Below are 19,870 nucleotides of genomic sequence, written 5' to 3' on the forward strand. Positions count from 1 at the left end.
TTTTTTTTTTTTTTTTTGCCTTACTATACTATGACGTTTTTTTTTCATTTTTTTGCCTTAGTATACTATGACGTTTTTTTAAGATTTTATACCTTTCTTTACTATGACATTTTTTGCCTTACTATACCATGTCGTTTTTTGGCATTTTATGCCATACTATACTATGTCATTTTTTTGGCGTTATATGCCTTACTATACTATGACGTTTTTTACCTTCCTATACTATGTCGTTTTTTCACCTTTTTTTGCTTTACTATACTATGTCGTTTTTTTGGCGTTATATGCCTTACTATACTATGACGTTTTATACCTTACTATACTATGACGTTTTTTTTTCATGTTTTTGCCTTACTATACTATGACGTTTATTTTCATTTTTTTGCCTTAGTATACTTTGTTGTTTTTTGGCGTTTTAATGCCTTACTATACTATGACATTTTATACCTTTTTATTCGATGACGTTTTTTGGCGTTTTATGCCTTACTATACTATGACATTTTTTCAATTTTTTTGCCTTACTATACTATGTCGTTTTTTGGCATTTTATGCCATACTATACTATGTCATTTTTTTGGCGTTATATGCCTTACTATACTATGACGTTTCATACCTTACTATACTATGACGTCATTTTTCATTTTTTTGCCTTAGTATACTATGACATTTTTTTGAGATTTTATACCTTTCTATGATATACTATACTATATTCTTTTTTCAACATTTTTTGCCATACTATACTATGTCGTTTTTTGGCATTTCATGCCTCACTATACTATGACTATTTTTCAAATTTTTTTTACCTTACTATACTATGTTGTTTTTTGGCGTTTTATGCCACACTATACTATGACGTTTTTTCAAATTTTTTTACCTTACTATACTATGTCGTTTTTTGGCATTAAATGCCTTACTATACTATGACGTTTTTTCAATTTTTTTTACCTTACTATACTATGTCATTTTTTTGGCGTTATATGCCTTATTATACTGTGACATTTTTTGCGTTTTTATGATATGAATTTTTTTTTTAATTTTTTGCCTTACTATACTGTGACGTTTTTAAAAAATTTTTTGCCTTACTATACTATCTAATTTTTTTTCATTTTTTTGCCTTACTATACTATGAAGTTTTTTCAATTTTTTTTGCCTTACTGTACTATGTTGTTTTTTGGCGTTTTAATGCCTCACTATACTATGACATTTTATACATTACTATACTATGACGTTTTTTTTCAATTTTTTGCCATACTATACTATGACATTTTTTTTCATTTTTTTGCCTTAGTATACTATGACGTTTTTTCAATTTGTTTTGCCTTACTGTACTATGTCGTTTTTTGGCGTTTTAATGCCTTACTATACTTTGACATTTTATACCTTATTATTCAATAATGTTTTATACCCTACTATACTATGACGTTTTTTTCATTTTTTTGCCTTACTATACTATGACGTTTATTTTGATTTTTTTTGCCTTAGTATACTATGTCGTTTTTTGGCATTTTAATGCCTTAGTATACTATGTCGTTTTTTGGCGTTTTAATGCCTTACTATACTATGACATTTTATACCTTATTATTCGATGACGTTTTTCGCCTTACTAAACTATGACGTTTATTTAAATTTTTTTGCCTTAGTACACTATGACGTTTATTTTCATTTTTTTGCCTTAGTATACTATGACGTTTTTTTCATTTTTTTGCCTTACTATACTATGACGTTTTTTCAAGTTTTTTTGCCTTACTATACTATGACGTTTTTTCAAGTTTTTTTGCCTTACTATACTATGACATTTTTTGCCTTAATATACTATGTCGTTTTTTGGCGTTTTATGCCTTACTATACTATTACATTTTTTCAATTTTTTTGCCTTACTATCCTATGTCTTTTTTTGGCATTTTATGCCATACTATACTATGACGTTTTTTCAAGTTTTTTTGCCTTACTATACTATGACATTTTTTGCCTTAATATACTATGTCGTTTTTTGGCGTTTTATGCCTTACTATACTATTACATTTTTTCAATTTTTTTGCCTTACTATCCTATGTCTTTTTTTGGCATTTTATGCCATACTATACTATGACGTTTTTTCAAGTTTTTTTGCCTTACTATACTATGACATTTTTTGCCTTAATATACTATGTCGTTTTTTGGCGTTTTATGCCTTACTATACTATTACATTTTTTCAATTTTTTTGCCTTACTATCCTATGTCTTTTTTTGGCATTTTATGCCATACTATACTATGACGTTTTTTCAAGTTTTTTTGCCTTACTATACTATGACATTTTTTGCCTTAATATACTATGTCGTTTTTTGGCGTTTTATGCCTTACTATACTATTACATTTTTTCAATTTTTTTGCCTTACTATCCTATGTCTTTTTTTGGCATTTTATGCCATACTATACTATGACGTTTTTTCAAGTTTTTTTGCCTTACTATACTATGACATTTTTTGCCTTAATATACTATGTCGTTTTTTGGCGTTTTATGCCTTACTATACTATTACATTTTTTCAATTTTTTTGCCTTACTATCCTATGTCTTTTTTTGGCATTTTATGCCATACTATACTATGACGTTTTTTCAAGTTTTTTTGCCTTACTATACTATGACATTTTTTGCCTTAATATACTATGTCGTTTTTTGGCGTTTTATGCCTTACTATACTATTACATTTTTTCAATTTTTTTGCCTTACTATCCTATGTCTTTTTTTGGCATTTTATGCCATACTATACTATGACGTTTTTTCAAGTTTTTTTGCCTTACTATACTATGACATTTTTTGCCTTAATATACTATGTCGTTTTTTGGCGTTTTATGCCTTACTATACTATTACATTTTTTCAATTTTTTTGCCTTACTATCCTATGTCTTTTTTTGGCATTTTATGCCATACTATACTATGACGTTTTTTCAAGTTTTTTTGCCTTACTATACTATGACATTTTTTGCCTTAATATACTATGTCGTTTTTTGGCGTTTTATGCCTTACTATACTATTACATTTTTTCAATTTTTTTGCCTTACTATCCTATGTCTTTTTTTGGCATTTTATGCCATACTATACTATGACGTTTTTTCAAGTTTTTTTGCCTTACTATACTATGACATTTTTTGCCTTAATATACTATGTCGTTTTTTGGCGTTTTATGCCTTACTATACTATTACATTTTTTCAATTTTTTTGCCTTACTATCCTATGTCTTTTTTTGGCATTTTATGCCATACTATACTATGACGTTTTTTCAAGTTTTTTTGCCTTACTATACTATGACATTTTTTGCCTTAATATACTATGTCGTTTTTTGGCGTTTTATGCCTTACTATACTATTACATTTTTTCAATTTTTTTGCCTTACTATCCTATGTCTTTTTTTGGCATTTTATGCCATACTATACTATGACGTTTTTTCAAGTTTTTTTGCCTTACTATACTATGACATTTTTTGCCTTAATATACTATGTCGTTTTTTGGCGTTTTATGCCTTACTATACTATTACATTTTTTCAATTTTTTTGCCTTACTATCCTATGTCTTTTTTTGGCATTTTATGCCATACTATACTATGACGTTTTTTCAAGTTTTTTTGCCTTACTATACTATGACATTTTATCCCTTATTATTCGATGACGTTTTTCGCCTTACTAAACTATGACGTTTATTTAAATTTTTTTGCCTTAGCACACTATGACGTTTATTTTCATTTTTTTGCCTTAGTATACTATGACGTTTTTTTGAGATTTATACCTTTCTATACTATGACATTTTTTGCCTTAATATACTATGTCGTTTTTTGGCGTTTTATGCCTTACTATACTATGACGTTTTTTCAAGTTTTTTTGCCTTACTATACTATGACGTTTTTTTTTCATTTTTTTGCCTTAGTATACTATGACGTTTTTTTAAGATTTTATACCTTTCTTTACTATGACATTTTTTGCCTTACTATACCATGTCGTTTTTTGGCATTTCATGCCTTACTATACTATGACATTTTTTGCCTTACTATACCATGTCGTTTTTTGGCATTTTATGCCATACTATACTATGTCGTTTTTTGGCATTTCATGCCTTACTATACTATGACGATTTTCCACATTTTTTGCCTTAATATACTATGTCGTTTTCTGGCGTTTTATGCCTTACTATACTATGACATTTTTTCAATTTTTTTGCCTTACTATACTATGTCGTTTTTTGGCATTTTATGCCATACTATACTATGTCATTTTTTTGGCGTTATATGCCTTACTATATTATGACGTTTTATACCTTACTATACTATGACGTTTTTTCAAGTTTTTTTTGCCTTACTATACTATGACGTTTATTTTCATTTTTTTGCCTTAGTATACTTTGTTGTTTTTTGGCGTTTTAATGCCTTACTATACTATGACATTTTATACCTTTTTATTCGATGACGTTTTTTGGCGTTTTATGCCTTACTATACTATGTCATTTTTTTGGCGTTATATGCCTTACTATACTATGATGTTTTATACCTTTCTATACTATGACGTTTTTTTAATTATTTTGCCTTAATATACTATGACGTTTTTTTTCATTTTTTTCCTTAGTATACTATGACATTTTTTTGAGATTTTATACCTTTCTATACTATGACATTTTTTACCTTACTATACTATGTCGTTTTTTCAAATTTTTTTTGCCTTACTATACCATGTCGTTTTTTTTGCCGTTATATGCCTTATTATACTGTGACATTTTATGCCTTTCTATAATATGAATTTTTTATGAAATTTTTTTGCCTTATTATACTATGATGTTTTTTTTCATTTTTTTGCCTCAGTATACTATGACGTTTTTTTGAGATTTTATACCTTTCTATACTATAACATTTTATGCCTTACTATACTATGATGTTTTTTCAAATTTTTTTGCCTTACTATACTATGTCATTTTTTGGCGTTTTAATGGCTTACTATACTATGACATTGTATGCCTTATTATACTATGACATTTTTTGACATTTTTATTGCTCACTATAGTATGATGCGAACAAATGTGAACACATAATTTGAAATTTTCATTTTTTTATGCTGTTTTATTATAGGTTATTATTTTTATTTTTCAACACACACACTCACTCACACTTGTGTGATGTATCTCAGGTCATCCGAGCTTAGATTTGATACCTAGGCTACAGGCTGAAGGTTGGCGTCCTTCCTCAATGAATCAGCTTAAGTGCTGATCGACCAACATACCTTGAACCTGACTCACCTGCAGCAGGTGTGGATCAGCACGATTCACATTTTTATGCCTTAATATATTACGACATTTTATGCCGTAATATATTAGGACTTATGACATATAATAACATATATGTCCCTATATCAAGATTAATGTTACCATATGTTTTGCCTATAAGAGGATATATTATTATGACATATATACATCCTCTGGATATAAGAAGATATAAGTTCATAACATATGAAATACTCATAGTAAAATGCAACTTTATTAAAACATGCTGATTAAAATTCTATATGTTCGTACAGGATTTACTTAATAATTTCTTATGAAATGTAAACATACATTTCTATTTGTTTATTTATGTATGTAATATATAAACATAATATAAACAGACATGCTAAAAGACATGCTAAAATACATGTTTTTATTAGCTACACATATATGTCAATATATGACATTATTTCAATTTCTAATAGGTTTCATTTGTAACTTTTACATGTATAGGCTATACTTGAAAATACATATATGATTTTACTTCATATATACATATGTTTCATACATGGAAATTCAACACATCTACATATATAACATTTGCATATGGGTTTTCCTGAATGTAAATTCAGATGTTATATGTTAATAAACTGTTTGGCTGACAGCATTAAAAACCCAGTCTCTTTGTTTTGGAGGGGTGGAGCCCGTGTGAGTGACAGTACTGTCTTAAGAGGTCAGTAGTCTCCATGGGTTCCCTGTCCTCTTACTCACCATCTGTGTGGGTTGGTGACTGGTGGTGTCGCCATAGTAACACTTTGTGATCTTCCTGCTTCACTACAATGTTCTCCACAAACTAAAGGTCAACCCTTGACCGCTTCTGAGATGACAACTTCTCACATACGTACACACATATGCTCACACATCCCTACCATTTACCACACAGACAGAGACACAGACACAGAGACACGGACAAGGACACACACACACACACACACACACACACACACACACACACACACACACACACACACACACACGCACACACGCACACACACACACACACACTCATAAATTCATTTGTCACATAAAGACAGTGAGAGATAAGTGAAACCTGACTGCAGACACCACAGTTTCAGTTTACAAGAAAAGAGCAGCTGAACAGAAATGATGTGTCGTACGTAGTCATCTTGCAGTGTGTTGATTCTGAGCATCCTGTAAAGACAGACAGTAATAGACACAACACAATAGCTTTTTCTTTTGTTGTTTAGCAAACGTATGGCATCAAACTCAATGGTAAACCTTTAAACTTTATTTTTTGATTGCAGGAAGCGAACATTTCTGTCTCCAGAGGGAAGATTAAAGACTACATTGTCAGTGTTGACAGCCCAGATTCTAGATTGGCCTTTGTCACTAATGTCAGTAGCAATGACAGGAATTATACCATCCCGATCTGTGCTAACTGTGAAGTGACACTGAGGGCTCGTAACTCCAAAGGGCTGTCCCCTCCTGCTAGAATTACAGCACGTCACACAAAAGGTAAAAAAAAAAAAGTAAACCTTGTATCAATTAAAAGCTTGTTTAGTAAGAGCTTTACTAATACTGAACAAAGTATGAAGGTGGTGTCTGTGTTTGTGTCTTGTATGAAGCAGTGCAAGTATTCATACATGCTCCTCACTTTTCAGCCAAGTCCTCACAGCATGTGCAAGTATCAGCAGTGAACCATAGTGTCACCATCTCCTGGAGAAAGCCTGAAACTGCACAACTACCCGCTGCATATGTGGTGGAGTGGTACCCAGAGGGCCTCAAGCTGGAGGAGCTCAGATGGATGAGACTGGGCAGAAATGACAACCATGCAGTCGTTACAGGTGAGATATGCGGTGGTGGAGTAACACAAAAAGGCAAAGGCAGTGACATACAGTTCTTCACTTCAGCCATGTTGGTGTCTCTCTGATGTGCCTCTTTTTAAGTTAGGTGTTGGCAGCCATGTTTTTTCTCTTTTATTATTTTGTCTTTCTTGTCTTACAAAATGATACAACCATTGTTTTCCACTACCTGTCTTTATGCAGATATTAAGCCATATGAGTGCTACGAGGGAGCAGTGTATGATGTCTATAATGAGAGCTCAGTGACTCGGACCATGTTTGCAGGTGTCACCATCTTGGAGTCAGGTAAGTTCGGAGAGGAGCTATATAGCATGATTAGCACTATTTTAGTATTATTCTGTAATTTTCTGAACCATAATATTATGATAATGCTGAATACAACTTTTCAGTTTAGGTATTAAGTTGTTTAAAATATTCCGTTATTATTCATCATTCATTGAGTGGTGTTTTTGGGTTCTGCTGCTGGTTGCAGTCCCAGAAGCTGGTCCAATTGCCCAAGAGAAGGTTGAGGGGCAGACAGTGAAAGTGATATGGATGGAGCTTCCCAGGAGCCAGCGGAGGGGTTGTATCACCAAGTACACCATCTATTTGGAGAGCGAAAGTGGACACCAGCAGCCTTGTAAGAACAACTTTATCTTTGATTGTCAGTAACGGAGGCAGAGGGAGGGATGTCAGGAAAGGGGGAGGGAATTGTCATTTTTTCATTTGATGAAGAGAGAGTAGGGGAGGGTCGTTTTTTTTCTTTCACAATTTTGAGATTATTTACATAAAAATGTGCTTTTTTTATAAAATAAAATGTAAGATAATTCTAATGAATAATTTTCACACAGTCCCTTATTTGGTTGAAACTACTCGTACACTGTAGTGACAGCACCTTGTTTGTAGCATGTACCTTTTGGATGCAGACAGTCAGTCAGCTTGACTGCTGTGTGTATACGACTTTGTGTTTCAGACTCTGTGGCAGCATCAGAGAGGATGTACGTGATCAAAGACCTGTCTCCAGCTGCCTACTGGCTGTGGATGTCTGCCTCCACTGCTGTAGGAGAGGGCCCTAAAAGCATAAAAATCCAGCTCTTTATCCAGGGTAAACGCCTTTAACATTTGCTATTAAAGAATAGTTTGACATTTTGAGGTTGATGAGACAATCTTGGAGTCTCCACTAGTTGCCTGTCACCTGCTTCTGGTTGTCCTGGATGACTGTTGGCTATAATGGGTCGTTTTTAAGACTCTAAGCTGAATTTTTTACAATGACAGTGATTGTGTAATAACATTAACAGCAGACGTACTGTTGCTTAAATAATGTACAGTATGTAATGTAATAGACAGTTTAATGTGGAGTTGCTAATGTCTTATGATATGGTATGGCTGTATTGCCTGTTTGTTTTTTTTTCTTTCACTACTTTAACTGACTGTACTAGAGGAGACAAATATATGTGCTGCAACTTTACATCTTCTCCCTGTTTTATTCTCACTATTACAGAAGAAACTCCACTGTGGCTCTTACTGGTGTGTGGCATCACCTTCATGATTGTGGTGCTTTTGTTGTGCCTGTGCCAGTGTTCAGCAGTAAAGCAAAAGTACGTGAGCAACAGCACCTCCATATGGGCGACAAGCTCACGTTACATTATTTTGTTCATCTACCGTTCTACAGAAAAACACACAACTATTGTCAAAGAAACGATGCAGCAAAACAAAAATTAATTATTATGTTGCCAAAACAAGTTTCCAGATTGTTCAGCAGTTTTCTACTTCCCCCCTCAGGTTCTGGGTGTTTTTCCAGTGCCTCATGCTCGATGTTGTGCCAGATCCTGCAAACAGCAAATGGGCTAAAGAGTGTACACAGGAGAAGGTATTTATGTAAAAGTGAAAAAAATTCAAGCTACATTGCAGCTTATTGTTCCTAGTTTGAGCCTGTTTCTTCCTCCCAAACAGGGCAAGATGAACCTCCAGCTACAGCTAAGTAACTCCAGTGTAACCAAGGAGGAAGGAGAGCCCATCCTGGTGGATGTGGAGGAGCTGCCCAAGCAGAACAATGGCATCTCCACATCTAAAAACGTCTCCTCGCAGCTCCGTCCTCAGATCGGCCTCAGCCCGGAGACAGAGACGGCCACACAGCTATACCCTCTGAGCACGTACATCAAGAGCTTCTCGCATGACTCAGACAGCTCCGACCACACACAGACCTCTCTGGACACAAACACAACCGTTGACTATATCTCATCACACGGGATGGGAACTATGGAGGAGGAGGATCAGGAGGAGGAGGAGGAGGAGGAGGAGGAGGAGGAAGAAATGCTGGGTTTCTTCCCTACTCAAAACGTCTTCATAGAAACGTTGAACTTTGGAGGAAAGTTGACTCTGGATGCCGTCAAAATTGACTTCTGTAGTGACTTCTTTCAGGACAGTTAGTGTGAAACTGAAGCAGAACTCTTTGATGAGATCAGGTTTGAGTGAGAAGAACGTTTAGAGGAAGAACTAATGAAAGAAATGGAAGCTACTGGACACAACAATGATTTCAGTGTCTGTTTTTTTGGATCACGCACCTAGCTGGGATGTGCATGAACTACCTCTTAGCTTATTGATCAGAACTGTAACATAAACAGCTGTCTTGCAGTTGTCTGTGCTGTTATGCAGGAATCATTTTTGACTCGAATGTAGTTTTTCTTTCATTTTATGCATTACCATTGTTTTCTCTTCAGAATGGCTTTAGACACACTAATACCACAACCAAAATGAACACGTCACAAGCTGCATGAGTATATCAGATATCAACATTTTATGCCTGGTTGAATTGAGGTAATTGTAAAAAGGCCTCAATCCTGATGCTGACAGCACTGATCGGCCCTTTTCACAGCACACATTTTGACTTGCCTTGGTAGGAAAAGCGCAGGTGTTATTAAATTACATTAACAATGGCTCTGTGTCTCATTAAGCCATGACAGTGTGACAGTGTGCCACAATGCACAATACCGGGACATGTCTAATCGTTTTCTGACCCAGTTTAGATGAAACAACACCCCTTTCCGTGTGACGAAAGCCTCCACCAAAGATACATCTAACTGCAGGTACTTTTCTACGTTGTTGTACTGTCCTGAGCACACACCATGTCTACTCATTTTGGAAGTCGCTTTTATCCAAAAGTTACAAGTGAAGGACATCATGAAAGCTTCGGTGCAATATGAGACCTTGGTGTAAGTGCAAGTACTGCATGCATTCAACAAGTGCACCGAAAGTGCACACAACATAATGACTAACTTACCCGCTCGTGCTCTGGACGTCTGGCAGGCTTTAAAAAATGTGCATGAGAAGAAAGGATTAATGTTAGATTAATTTATTACATTTTATTCGCTGGTATATTTTAACTGAAAGATCACTTACCTCAGCTCTGTGTCACTGTGATCGTCAGTAATCTTTGAAAAGGCTTGACGAGGCTTGAGTCACATGGAAGTGGGCGGTGTTTCATCTGAACTGGGTTGGAAAAACCCTAAAACTGATGCAGCTAAATGGAATTTAGCCATGTTCATTTTATTATTTACCACTGTGCTTTTCCTACTGGGACATGTCAAAATGTTTTCTATGAAGACTCAAAACATTTACAACCAGAGCTGTGCTTTTAAATACATCTATGCTACCTCAATCTTATTTTAGCTACCTAATCTAATCGCAGCATGACAGATAATGTGCTAATGTTGTTGCTGAGACCAAAATCACAATCAATCAATTGCAATACTGTGTGCAAAATGTTAAAGCATTTGATAAAAGGAAATATTTGGAATGATTACAGCCATGCTAGCAGCTGTGAGGCTGTATGTAGGAACAGCAGTGCTTTGAGCTACGTACATATAATGCTCACAAGTGCTTATTTCCACTGAAAACAAAGAACAGCTTGTTTTGCAGGTATTTGGTCATCAGCCAAACTATTGAACAAGTTGACATTTTTATCTAATGAGAGTAATAGACAAGAAGTTAAGGGATCACGAGTTATTACAATTCATTCTGAGTGGGACGTGAAAATGTGCCCCAAATTTCATGGCAATCATTTTAATATTTAAGACATTTCACTAAAAGCCAAAAATGTCAACCTCATGGTGGTGCCAGAGGAAAGATTAGGAAATCACCAAAGTCAATAGGATTCATCCTCTGGGAGCCACGAATGCCTATACAAAATTTCAGGGCCATCGGATCAGTAGTTGAGCTACCTCAGTCTGTCCGAAAAAGTTGACTGATTGACCAACATTATCCTACCAAGTCATGTCGCTAGCATGGCTAACACTGAGATGTTTGAAATTGGTTGCGTAGTGTTTTTCTTTACATCTTCATCAAGAGGAAACTGGATTATCATTTTACCTAATAGATTTGCAACCAATCACTGTCTCTATTTCCAAATTAGTTTAACTCAGACTTTTGATCAGTTACTTTCATTGTTACCTTATTGGGAGAATCTGATGTCATTTTTATTAAATAATAAATGATTTAATCCCAGTACTAACATCTGTTTGAAGTCTTTTTTGTTTAAGGCCTAATGTCTTCTTTCTCTTGTATGAACTACTGGTCTGAAACAGTTGATTGTCAGGGTGGTTTACAAGAGTATTTGTGAGTGTTGGCAGCAGGTTAAGCACTGGCATGTCAGAATTCCATGTTAAACTTTAAAAAACTTTTCAAACCTTATTAAACAAAAACCTGAGGTGGGAGGAGACCATTTGACCTGCATGCTTAACAGGTTTTGTCCACAAAAGTATTTTATGAGGACATTCACCAAGCACAAATGTCACCTATACTAGAGAGCATGTGCGTACATAGTTGTAAGCAGAATCAAGACAAATTGTGAACTGTACTTGGGTTGAATTATTTTGCCAGTAGGCAGGATAAAAAAAGTGACAACGCAAAAAATTTATCGACCATCTTTATTTACCGACAGAGGTCTCTAATAGCAGGGCTAGAATTCACACATTTGTAGAGCACTTCAGTTGTTCCACACAATGAACGACTGTATTTCTTTCAGAGCAATTATGCAGTGGTGCCACTGTGGTAGCTACAGGGCAAGTCAACAGTGGAGGAAAATATCAGCACAGAACAAACAGCAGAACCAAACTGACGCTGGGCTGAGTTGACATGTGTGGAAGGATGCTCGAGTGGAGTGTGTAAACAGTCGGAGAGGGTCTGAGGGGGGGCCACAGCCGCATCTCAAGATACTTCCTCTCCCTATCACTCTTTGCAGTAAAACAAAGGCTTTGATTGACTTTGCACATGGTGAGTAATCAGAGATGAAATGAGCAAGGAGGAAGAGACATTAGATGGTGAACTGCACCCCAAATATAAGTAAAGCAGAAGACATGGAGTAGCTTTCAGCTTCAAATGAATCCACTTGACAAATGTGATAAATGTCTCAGGATCACAGCAAATTTAGGAGAGTAATCACCAATGCGTTCCTCCAAAAATGACCTAATGTTCCTCCTTCAAAACACTTCAGTACAAAAGAACCTTAATACAGATTTTGGTGCCATTTCATCAATGCATTCAAATGTAGACAGCATCGCTTGATCAAAGACCAAGGGGTGTCCTATTTGCACCATGTGAAATACAGTCTCTGAAAGAATTTATGAAAATAGTCAAGATTTACAGGCCGAAGATCATAGAAGAATAGACCTCCTGTATAAAATATAAAACAATACCCCAGTGCTAAAGAAAAAAAAAATCCATAAATCTCAATGAGTGAAGCTGTAACTTCATCTGAAATACCTGGTGTGGCAGAGCTTATGAGCTTGGGTTGGAGCTCTGCAGTGCCTATTTTAAAGCAAGCAAGCAATGGCACACACCAAGCTAAAGATACTCTTCTTATGCTTATATTTCGAAATGCATATTTTCAAGCAGCAATTACAAAAATTTATCAATGGACAATGCATAACCTCTGAAAAAAATACTGTATGAAAACATCCCTGCTACTTTGTTTCCAAGTACAAAACCTCTACCAATAAGTTGCTCCAGAGTAGCAAGAAGTCCTTTTCTTTTTTTGTTTTTTTTTTTTCTTACTTTCTGTTTTTTTTTCCATCTTTGTTTTGTTTTTATTGGATAAAACTCAGTCCTCACATTGAGTGCCATAGTTAATGACAGTCTTCTCCATCATTTCACTTTGCTGAAGGATCCAGGAACATGCAAGCCTCGTAGTGGAGGTGCTCAGGAGGCTCCTGTAGGCCTGAGGGACAGCAGCCAGGGCTTAGGCCAGGGCTGGGAAGGCCTCTGGGTCGTCCACATTGGGCACAGACGCAGATGACTGCAAAGAAAAGCCAAAATTAAGTAGGAGTTAGAAAATTCAATTGAAGATGTGATATACAAGAAGGGAATGGTAGTGACAATCCATGAACTCTTCAATTCTAACAGTGGCCCTATTATACAGAGAAAATGCAGATACTTGGGTGACATGACACAACTAGGCTTCCATAACATTATCTACCTTGTCAGTCCTTCCTCCGCGGACCGGCCTAGTGGCTTCACCGCCAACGGCAACGGCACTGCCACCGCCACCGCCACCGCCACCGCGGCCACGACCACCGCGGCCACCACGTGGTCCTCCGCGCCCACGGCCTGGACGGCCCAGATCTCCAAAGTTGATCTCCAGCTGGGACGTAATGTCATTGGCTGGCTTCCGGAAGTGGTGCTCATCCTCTCCCTGAAATACAAAAGCAGGGGTGAAAGGCCAATTATGATTTTTTTTTTTTGTACATTTACAGCTTTGGGCTTATTTTGTTTAGAAGTATCAATGGATTTCAAATACTGCACAACAGCAGTGGAGATTTTACCTTAGGCTCCTCAACCTCAGGGTCAATCAGTTCACCTTTCTTATCCTGTGATGGACAAAGGCAAACATATTACAAACATGAACACAACATGGTGAGCAAAATTCTGTTTGTACCAATTGACAATGTTCTAGGAAAAAAACATCCTATCAAGGCCTGCATTTCCTGTCTTCAAAAATCTTCAACTCTATCTTCCAATCTTCTTGCCTCAACGTTGGTCTGTGCTCACTTTTAAATGCCAGTGTATGAGCAATATGTCTGGTTTGAGTTAGCGCAGTAACCATTTAGTGACCTGCTTCAATCTTAACTGTTCTACATCTCAAATGAAAATGCAGAGTGAAGGTGAAAAAGAGTTTTCTGCAACATTCAGATTGCGTGCAAAACTGAGGGTCGGTGTTAATGTTGCTTTTAGTTTACACTAGATCTCAAACTGAAACCTCAGTGAAGGGGGTTTCTTTAATAGACTGAGTGGGTGGCTGTCCAATGCCTATTTGTACATATGTTATTATTCTGCTTTAGAAAGAAAGAAATGTGGTCTTATTTGACACCAATAACCTGCCAAAAATCTTTAAGGTCTACAATGACTGATGATGCTCAAATTATGATCAGGCACACCAAAATGAAATGTGAAATCTAAAACTTTTCTCAGAGTGCAGCTGATTTTGACTTACATCTGCCTTGGACTTGTGCAGCACAAATCCTTTGTTCCAATCAGCTCCCTCGTTGGCTTTACGGATGTTGAAGTCCACCTTGGCCCGTTCCTTGTCCTGCATGGCCTTCCACTCATCCAGAGTCATCTCCTTGGGGCCTTCCTCCTTCACTTCCTCTACCTCATTCTCCCTTTAAAACAGAGACACCGAGTTGAGCGTTGCTAGGGGCCTTAACATCACTGACATTCATTTTAATTTACATTTAAATTTAACTTCAGGTTGATTTGCACACACAAGTAATATTGCACTCTACAGAACTGGAGGCCACAGCAAAACCAAAAACATCTCTTCACAATTTATTCTTCTGAGTCTGGACAAGATAGATAAGAAGAACGTACTTGTTCTCAGAGTCAGCAGGTGGATGCTCCTCTCCTTCAGGGTTCTCTTCAGTGTTGTTTGATTGGTCAAGCTCACTATGTAGGAAAAAAAAGTCATGATTAGGTCAACACATCCTAGTGACCAAAACATAAGGCTAGCTATTGAAAACTGGGAAATCTGTAAGTGAAGTTGGGACCTTGTTGCTGTTTACATTGCCCATCATGCACATGTAGTGTCTACAATCTGGTGGACGGGAGCTAGCACACAAATTGTGGTCAAATTTCACAGAAGACCCAAAAAGAATAACACATTGTAACTTTGATGTTGGGTTTTATTGTACAGCTGTTGTATCAGATGTTTTAGCTGGGTGTAAGCAATAAACTGGGTATTTTGTGCAATTTGAAGTTTTATTTATTTACTTACTTTTATTACTCAAATTATTTACCACAGTTCTGAACCAGGATACAATATGATTTTGAGTCAATAAGCAGAATAAGAAGGGATGACATCTAAAAAGACACCCAGACCTATCAAGACACACTTATCCAAAACATCTCAAAGTGTGATTATAACTCCTTGGCAAAACATAAACCACCAGCAAGGGCTAACTAAAAATACATCATACAAGGAGAAACTTATAACATTTATTCAAGTTTTACAATAAGAGCACGTGCACATGCTCTTTAACTGCCTTATGTCCCGTCATGCAAAGTTAGTCATTTTGCATACATGGGAACTTACTTTAGCTCATCCTTGACGGTGCCCCAGTTGTGAGATCCACTTCCGCCACGCTTCTCCTCACCTTTCAGACTACTGAAACAACATTTGCTTTAGCCAGGATCATTACACATGCACTGCGTTAAAACACACACAAAAGGTCTTTAACGGACCTGGTACAAATTTATATTTTATTCGAGGATTACAAAAGAACTGAAAGAACTTACGATCGGTCACTGCCACTGTGTCTATCAAATTCACGTTTTCCTCGGGAATCAAAGCCATCACTGCGACCCATGCCGCGTCCTCTGCCTCCACGGCCTCCTCTGGCACCGCCGCGTCCTCTCATCGGCCTGTCACCAATGGGTCTAGAGAGATAGACAAAGAACATCTTTCAAGCAAGAGTTTCTCTGCCTGTCAGAAGCTTAGAACTAAGGCAGGGCCATCTACAGGCTTTATTTTAGTGACCACTTAAGTGTTTTGCTGTTGTTAAACAACAGAACTTCAAGCAAATAAAATTTCTGTTCCTTAAATGTTTTCAAGCACATCAAATTTGGAATAAAAGAGGTACAATGCACAGTGGTATAAGATGCTACAAATGTAGCCTAGCAAGCTGTTGGCTACAAGCCAGATGGATGAAGGGTGTGGTGCATAACACACCCCATTTCAGAAAGACCAAAAACCAAAATCTTATCAGCTCTAAATGTGAATCCTCACATTAACTTGAATGGTCCAAATGGCGGAAAAATACATTATCTACTTACCCTTTCTCCTCATTCAGAAACTATAATTAACTTAGCCTAGGTTGACTAATGCTAAGGTGATCTGGATTTACATTTGGATATTTTATTTTATTCTACACAAGTAAACTGTTGAGATAAAAGTGCCTGCAGCAGTTTGGGCAAAGCTTTAACAAACTAAGCCTTATCATTGTAAACAACGCCTTTAACACATGCTGTCCCTACCCACACCCCATAGTCAGTGCTGCTTTTTCATGTGGAACAAGAAAACACCCTGTAAAAGTTATGATAGTAGTGGACTCACTCTACTCTTCTTACACTTATGATTAATGTTAAATTAAACATCTGCTGATTGGAAATTGAACTCACTTCTCCACTGAGAATTCACCACCCTCAGGTTTCTCGCCAGCATCACCAGCAGGCCTCTCAAAGCGGCGAGGTGGCCGCCTGTCCACAGGCCGTCTGTCTGTGGGGGGGCGCCCTTCTCCCTGGCCGCCCTGGGGTCTGGAGCCATCACCTTCCGGCTTGCGGCCCATTCTCCTCATGCCAGCACCTAGGATTGACCAAAACAGGAGGATTAGAGGACCAATAGCACTGATAGATCAGGACCCACTGTTGAGCACCACACACAAGAAAGAGGGGGAGGGGGGTGGGGGTGATTGTTCTGTTTAACTGGAGCAAATAATTCCAATTAATGTGCAAAATCAAAAACATTCAACTGGTAGGGTCAATTTATTGAATACTCTGCAACTTTCGTGTCTGCAGTGTAATCAAATTAATAAACATAGTGTAAACTCCTGAAACTTTTAAGTACACAAAATGTATCAATCTTGTGGGAGAAATTTAATACAGAGGTGAGTGGTTTTACATTATAAAGGGCTCACGAGTTTGCTGCATTATCGTTCAATTCCTATTCTGAAATGTGTTTCTCAGTTAAATCACCCAGTTACTCTGAAGATGGAATTAACACCTTCATAGTCTTTAACCCTTCATGGCACATGGTTGACCACGTCTGGCCCAGTCCCACCCATTGACTAAATCACCAGCTACCAAAATAGACACCCTCCAAGACACAGCAGCAGCTGGGTGCACCATAGTCGTCGCACCTGTCTCATCTTCTCCCAAGCAAACAGCTATGAGCCTACTTGGCAGGCTAACATGATGATAATGGCAAGCTAACTGCCTGTGAGTAGGTATCCATCTCAGTCATTTCCTGACACTATATTTTTCACTTCTGTATGTAAAAATTTAGTAGTGAATTAAAGATGGAACAAATATATTGCAACATCAGAATACAAACGTTGACCTCATTTTAACAGGCAACGTTATCGATTAAAAGTTATAATAATATAAGCGGGAAAAGTTATTGCGCAGAAGCAGGTCGACCGCATGCACTGAGCATGTATTGAGCATGTATTGTGCGCCAATGGGAAGTGGCAGTTTGGAGGCTGTGCTTTAACACGCCCCACACTGCAACCACGAGGTTCATCACCATGAGAGCTCTGCTGCTCCTAATGTCTCAGTGACAAACACACCAGCAATTCGATTCCATTTATGTACTAGTTTATAAGTTATTTTATCAACGAGTTGAATTTGCATCTGTCGGATTTCGCTTAAACCGATTTTATTTAAATACGTATTATAACGTGAATAGAAACTACCTGCTATTGGCCTATTCTGGGTAAAGTCAGCAACAAGTGGCCTTACTGACAGTCACGATCTGACAGGAGTCAAATCTGAACACTTTGAGGCCACTTTCTTTGGTTACCCAGGCTGTCGGGTTCCACCTGCTCAACAAGGCCGACGAGGACAAGCCAAAACAAGTTGGCCTGCAAACTGTTTATCACCGAATCCCTTAAGCCGCACAGCTCCCATCGCAATACACGTTTGTTTAAATGTCATTGTCCCGTAAATGACAGCCCACCGAGACACAAAAGCAGCCACGCGGACCTCATGTCACGGGAGCTTATGAACCGTTGCTAGCTAGTAAGCAGCAACTTAGCCCGTTAGCTTAGAACCTTTAGTAGCAGCTTGACTAAAACCTAAAACGCAGAAATTGATTTTTACCATCTTTCTTGAGTGGGACGGGTGCCTGGGTCTCCTCCTTCTTATCGGCTAGTGGAACCTTTCTGTCTTTTTGGGACTCCTTTTTCGGCTGCTTGGCAGCCTGGGCTGCAGTCTTGGCGGCACCAGGAGCAGAAGCCTCCTTCTTCTTCTTCACTTCGGCTTGCTTCAGCAGCTCAAAGGGATCCGACTCGTCGTCAAATAACTGGTCGAACCGATTGGTTATGGCACAGCCAAAACCTTCTTGCATTTGTCCGGGCATGATGGCGCCCCTTCAGCAGGATTTTCCTCCGATTCTACGAGGCTTGGTGCGAACACTTCGCTAGATGAAGCCACAAGATGGCTGGGAAAAGGACCTTCTTCTCTTCCGGCGCGATAGACATCCGGGACCTCGGAGCTGGTGCGGGTGGGGCGTGTAGTTCTTTCAGAGCGATCAGCAATGGACCTAGATACAGGACACGTTAATGGAAAAACTACACTACCCACAATGCGGTTCTCGCCAGTGTTGCCAGCCTCTGTGAAGCCAAGCATGGGCGCCCTCGTACACACTCTTGTTTTGACTCCTCGCGAAAACCTCCTCAGACCTGCTGTTCCACAACACTGGATCAGCTTTAAAACCTATATATGGCTCAAATACTCCGTCACCCATGGTGACGCGTTAATATCTTTGCAAACCTCAGCCGACAGCAGGTTCTTATGTTAGCTGCCATTACATTTTATGTTGTTAGAATATAAAATAAAGAGAAATTACTGTCAAAATCTTCAGCAAAGTTCCACACAGTGAACAGACTGCCCTGACATTTAAATGTGGCTCAGAACAAGTATTCACACCACACTGAGCCCCAGGCTCTTTTTAAACCCTGCAATGTAGTGCTAGTGTAAACAACATGTCACACTTGCATGTAGATATGGAGTTAGCACCACTCCTTGGGGTAATAAAACCTTTTCCATATCGAATGTGGTTCTGTAGATAAGAGTGAAAACACGATGAGAGGGACCAGTAGGATATAGGAATATATAACCAATAGGTTACAGGAAACATAATTTCACCTTGATGCTGGGGCAGGGGGAGATGAGTTAACAACACAAGGTAGTGAGTTCAAGTTTGTTTGTGAATGCACACATTTGTTCAACATGATATATATGCTCTGTTTCAGGTAGGCTACAATCTTTATCAGTTTGGAATGTTTTCAGCATGTGTCTGTTTATGCATAAGTCAGTCTCTTTGTTTATTAGACATACAGGCTATCTGAGATATCTCCAAAAGTCGTTGACGACAAAAGAAATCTAAGAAATCTTTAATTGGAGTTGGTGCACAGATGAAGTATCTTTGGAAGGTGACCATTAAATGATTGATAAAGTCAGTTGTGAAACAGCATTGCATTTGGTATTTTAGCAGATAATCAAAAGACATAAAGGAAAAAACAC

At 37.6% G+C, this 19,870-nt stretch overlaps 2 protein-coding genes across 3 annotated transcripts in view; one reads left to right on the top strand and one right to left on the bottom strand.

Annotated features, from left to right (window-relative positions):
* The window catches only part of LOC111232050 (interleukin-12 receptor subunit beta-2-like), a 32,162-nt gene extending 20,586 nt beyond the window's left edge, over positions 1–11,576 (top strand). Inside the window, exons 9-16 of the mRNA XM_022759400.1 lie at positions 6,542–6,752; positions 6,899–7,081; positions 7,283–7,384; positions 7,572–7,718; positions 8,052–8,183; positions 8,580–8,676; positions 8,861–8,948; positions 9,032–11,576. Of these exons, the coding sequence (XP_022615121.1) occupies positions 6,542–6,752; positions 6,899–7,081; positions 7,283–7,384; positions 7,572–7,718; positions 8,052–8,183; positions 8,580–8,676; positions 8,861–8,948; positions 9,032–9,508 (1,437 nt within the window). The 3' untranslated portion in view covers positions 9,509–11,576. The remainder of the gene's footprint in view (positions 1–6,541; positions 6,753–6,898; positions 7,082–7,282; positions 7,385–7,571; positions 7,719–8,051; positions 8,184–8,579; positions 8,677–8,860; positions 8,949–9,031) is intronic.
* Positions 11,577–11,985: 409 nt separating this feature from the next.
* Positions 11,986–18,817, bottom strand: LOC111231931 (plasminogen activator inhibitor 1 RNA-binding protein-like). Of its 2 annotated transcripts, none has more exons than XM_022759211.1 (9): positions 18,446–18,817; positions 16,748–16,931; positions 15,866–16,006; positions 15,663–15,731; positions 14,942–15,016; positions 14,565–14,733; positions 13,897–13,941; positions 13,551–13,766; positions 11,986–13,370 (listed from the first exon to the last, which is right to left on the bottom strand). In XM_022759211.1, exons 1-9 carry the CDS (start codon positions 18,702–18,704, stop codon positions 13,314–13,316), a joined length of 1,215 nt encoding a protein of 404 aa, XP_022614932.1. In that variant the 5' UTR covers positions 18,705–18,817; the 3' UTR covers positions 11,986–13,313. The 2 variants fall into 2 exon arrangements, with proteins under 2 accessions (XP_022614932.1, XP_022614931.1); XM_022759210.1 differs by having other exon boundaries at positions 15,663–15,734.
* Positions 18,818–19,870: the final 1,053 nt, after the last annotated feature.

This window comes from Seriola dumerili, unplaced genomic scaffold, assembly GCF_002260705.1.
Source record: "Seriola dumerili isolate Sdu_G_001 unplaced genomic scaffold, Sdu_1.0 BDQW01000321.1, whole genome shotgun sequence".
In the NCBI taxonomy this organism is placed as follows: Eukaryota; Metazoa; Chordata; class Actinopteri; order Carangiformes; family Carangidae; genus Seriola; species Seriola dumerili.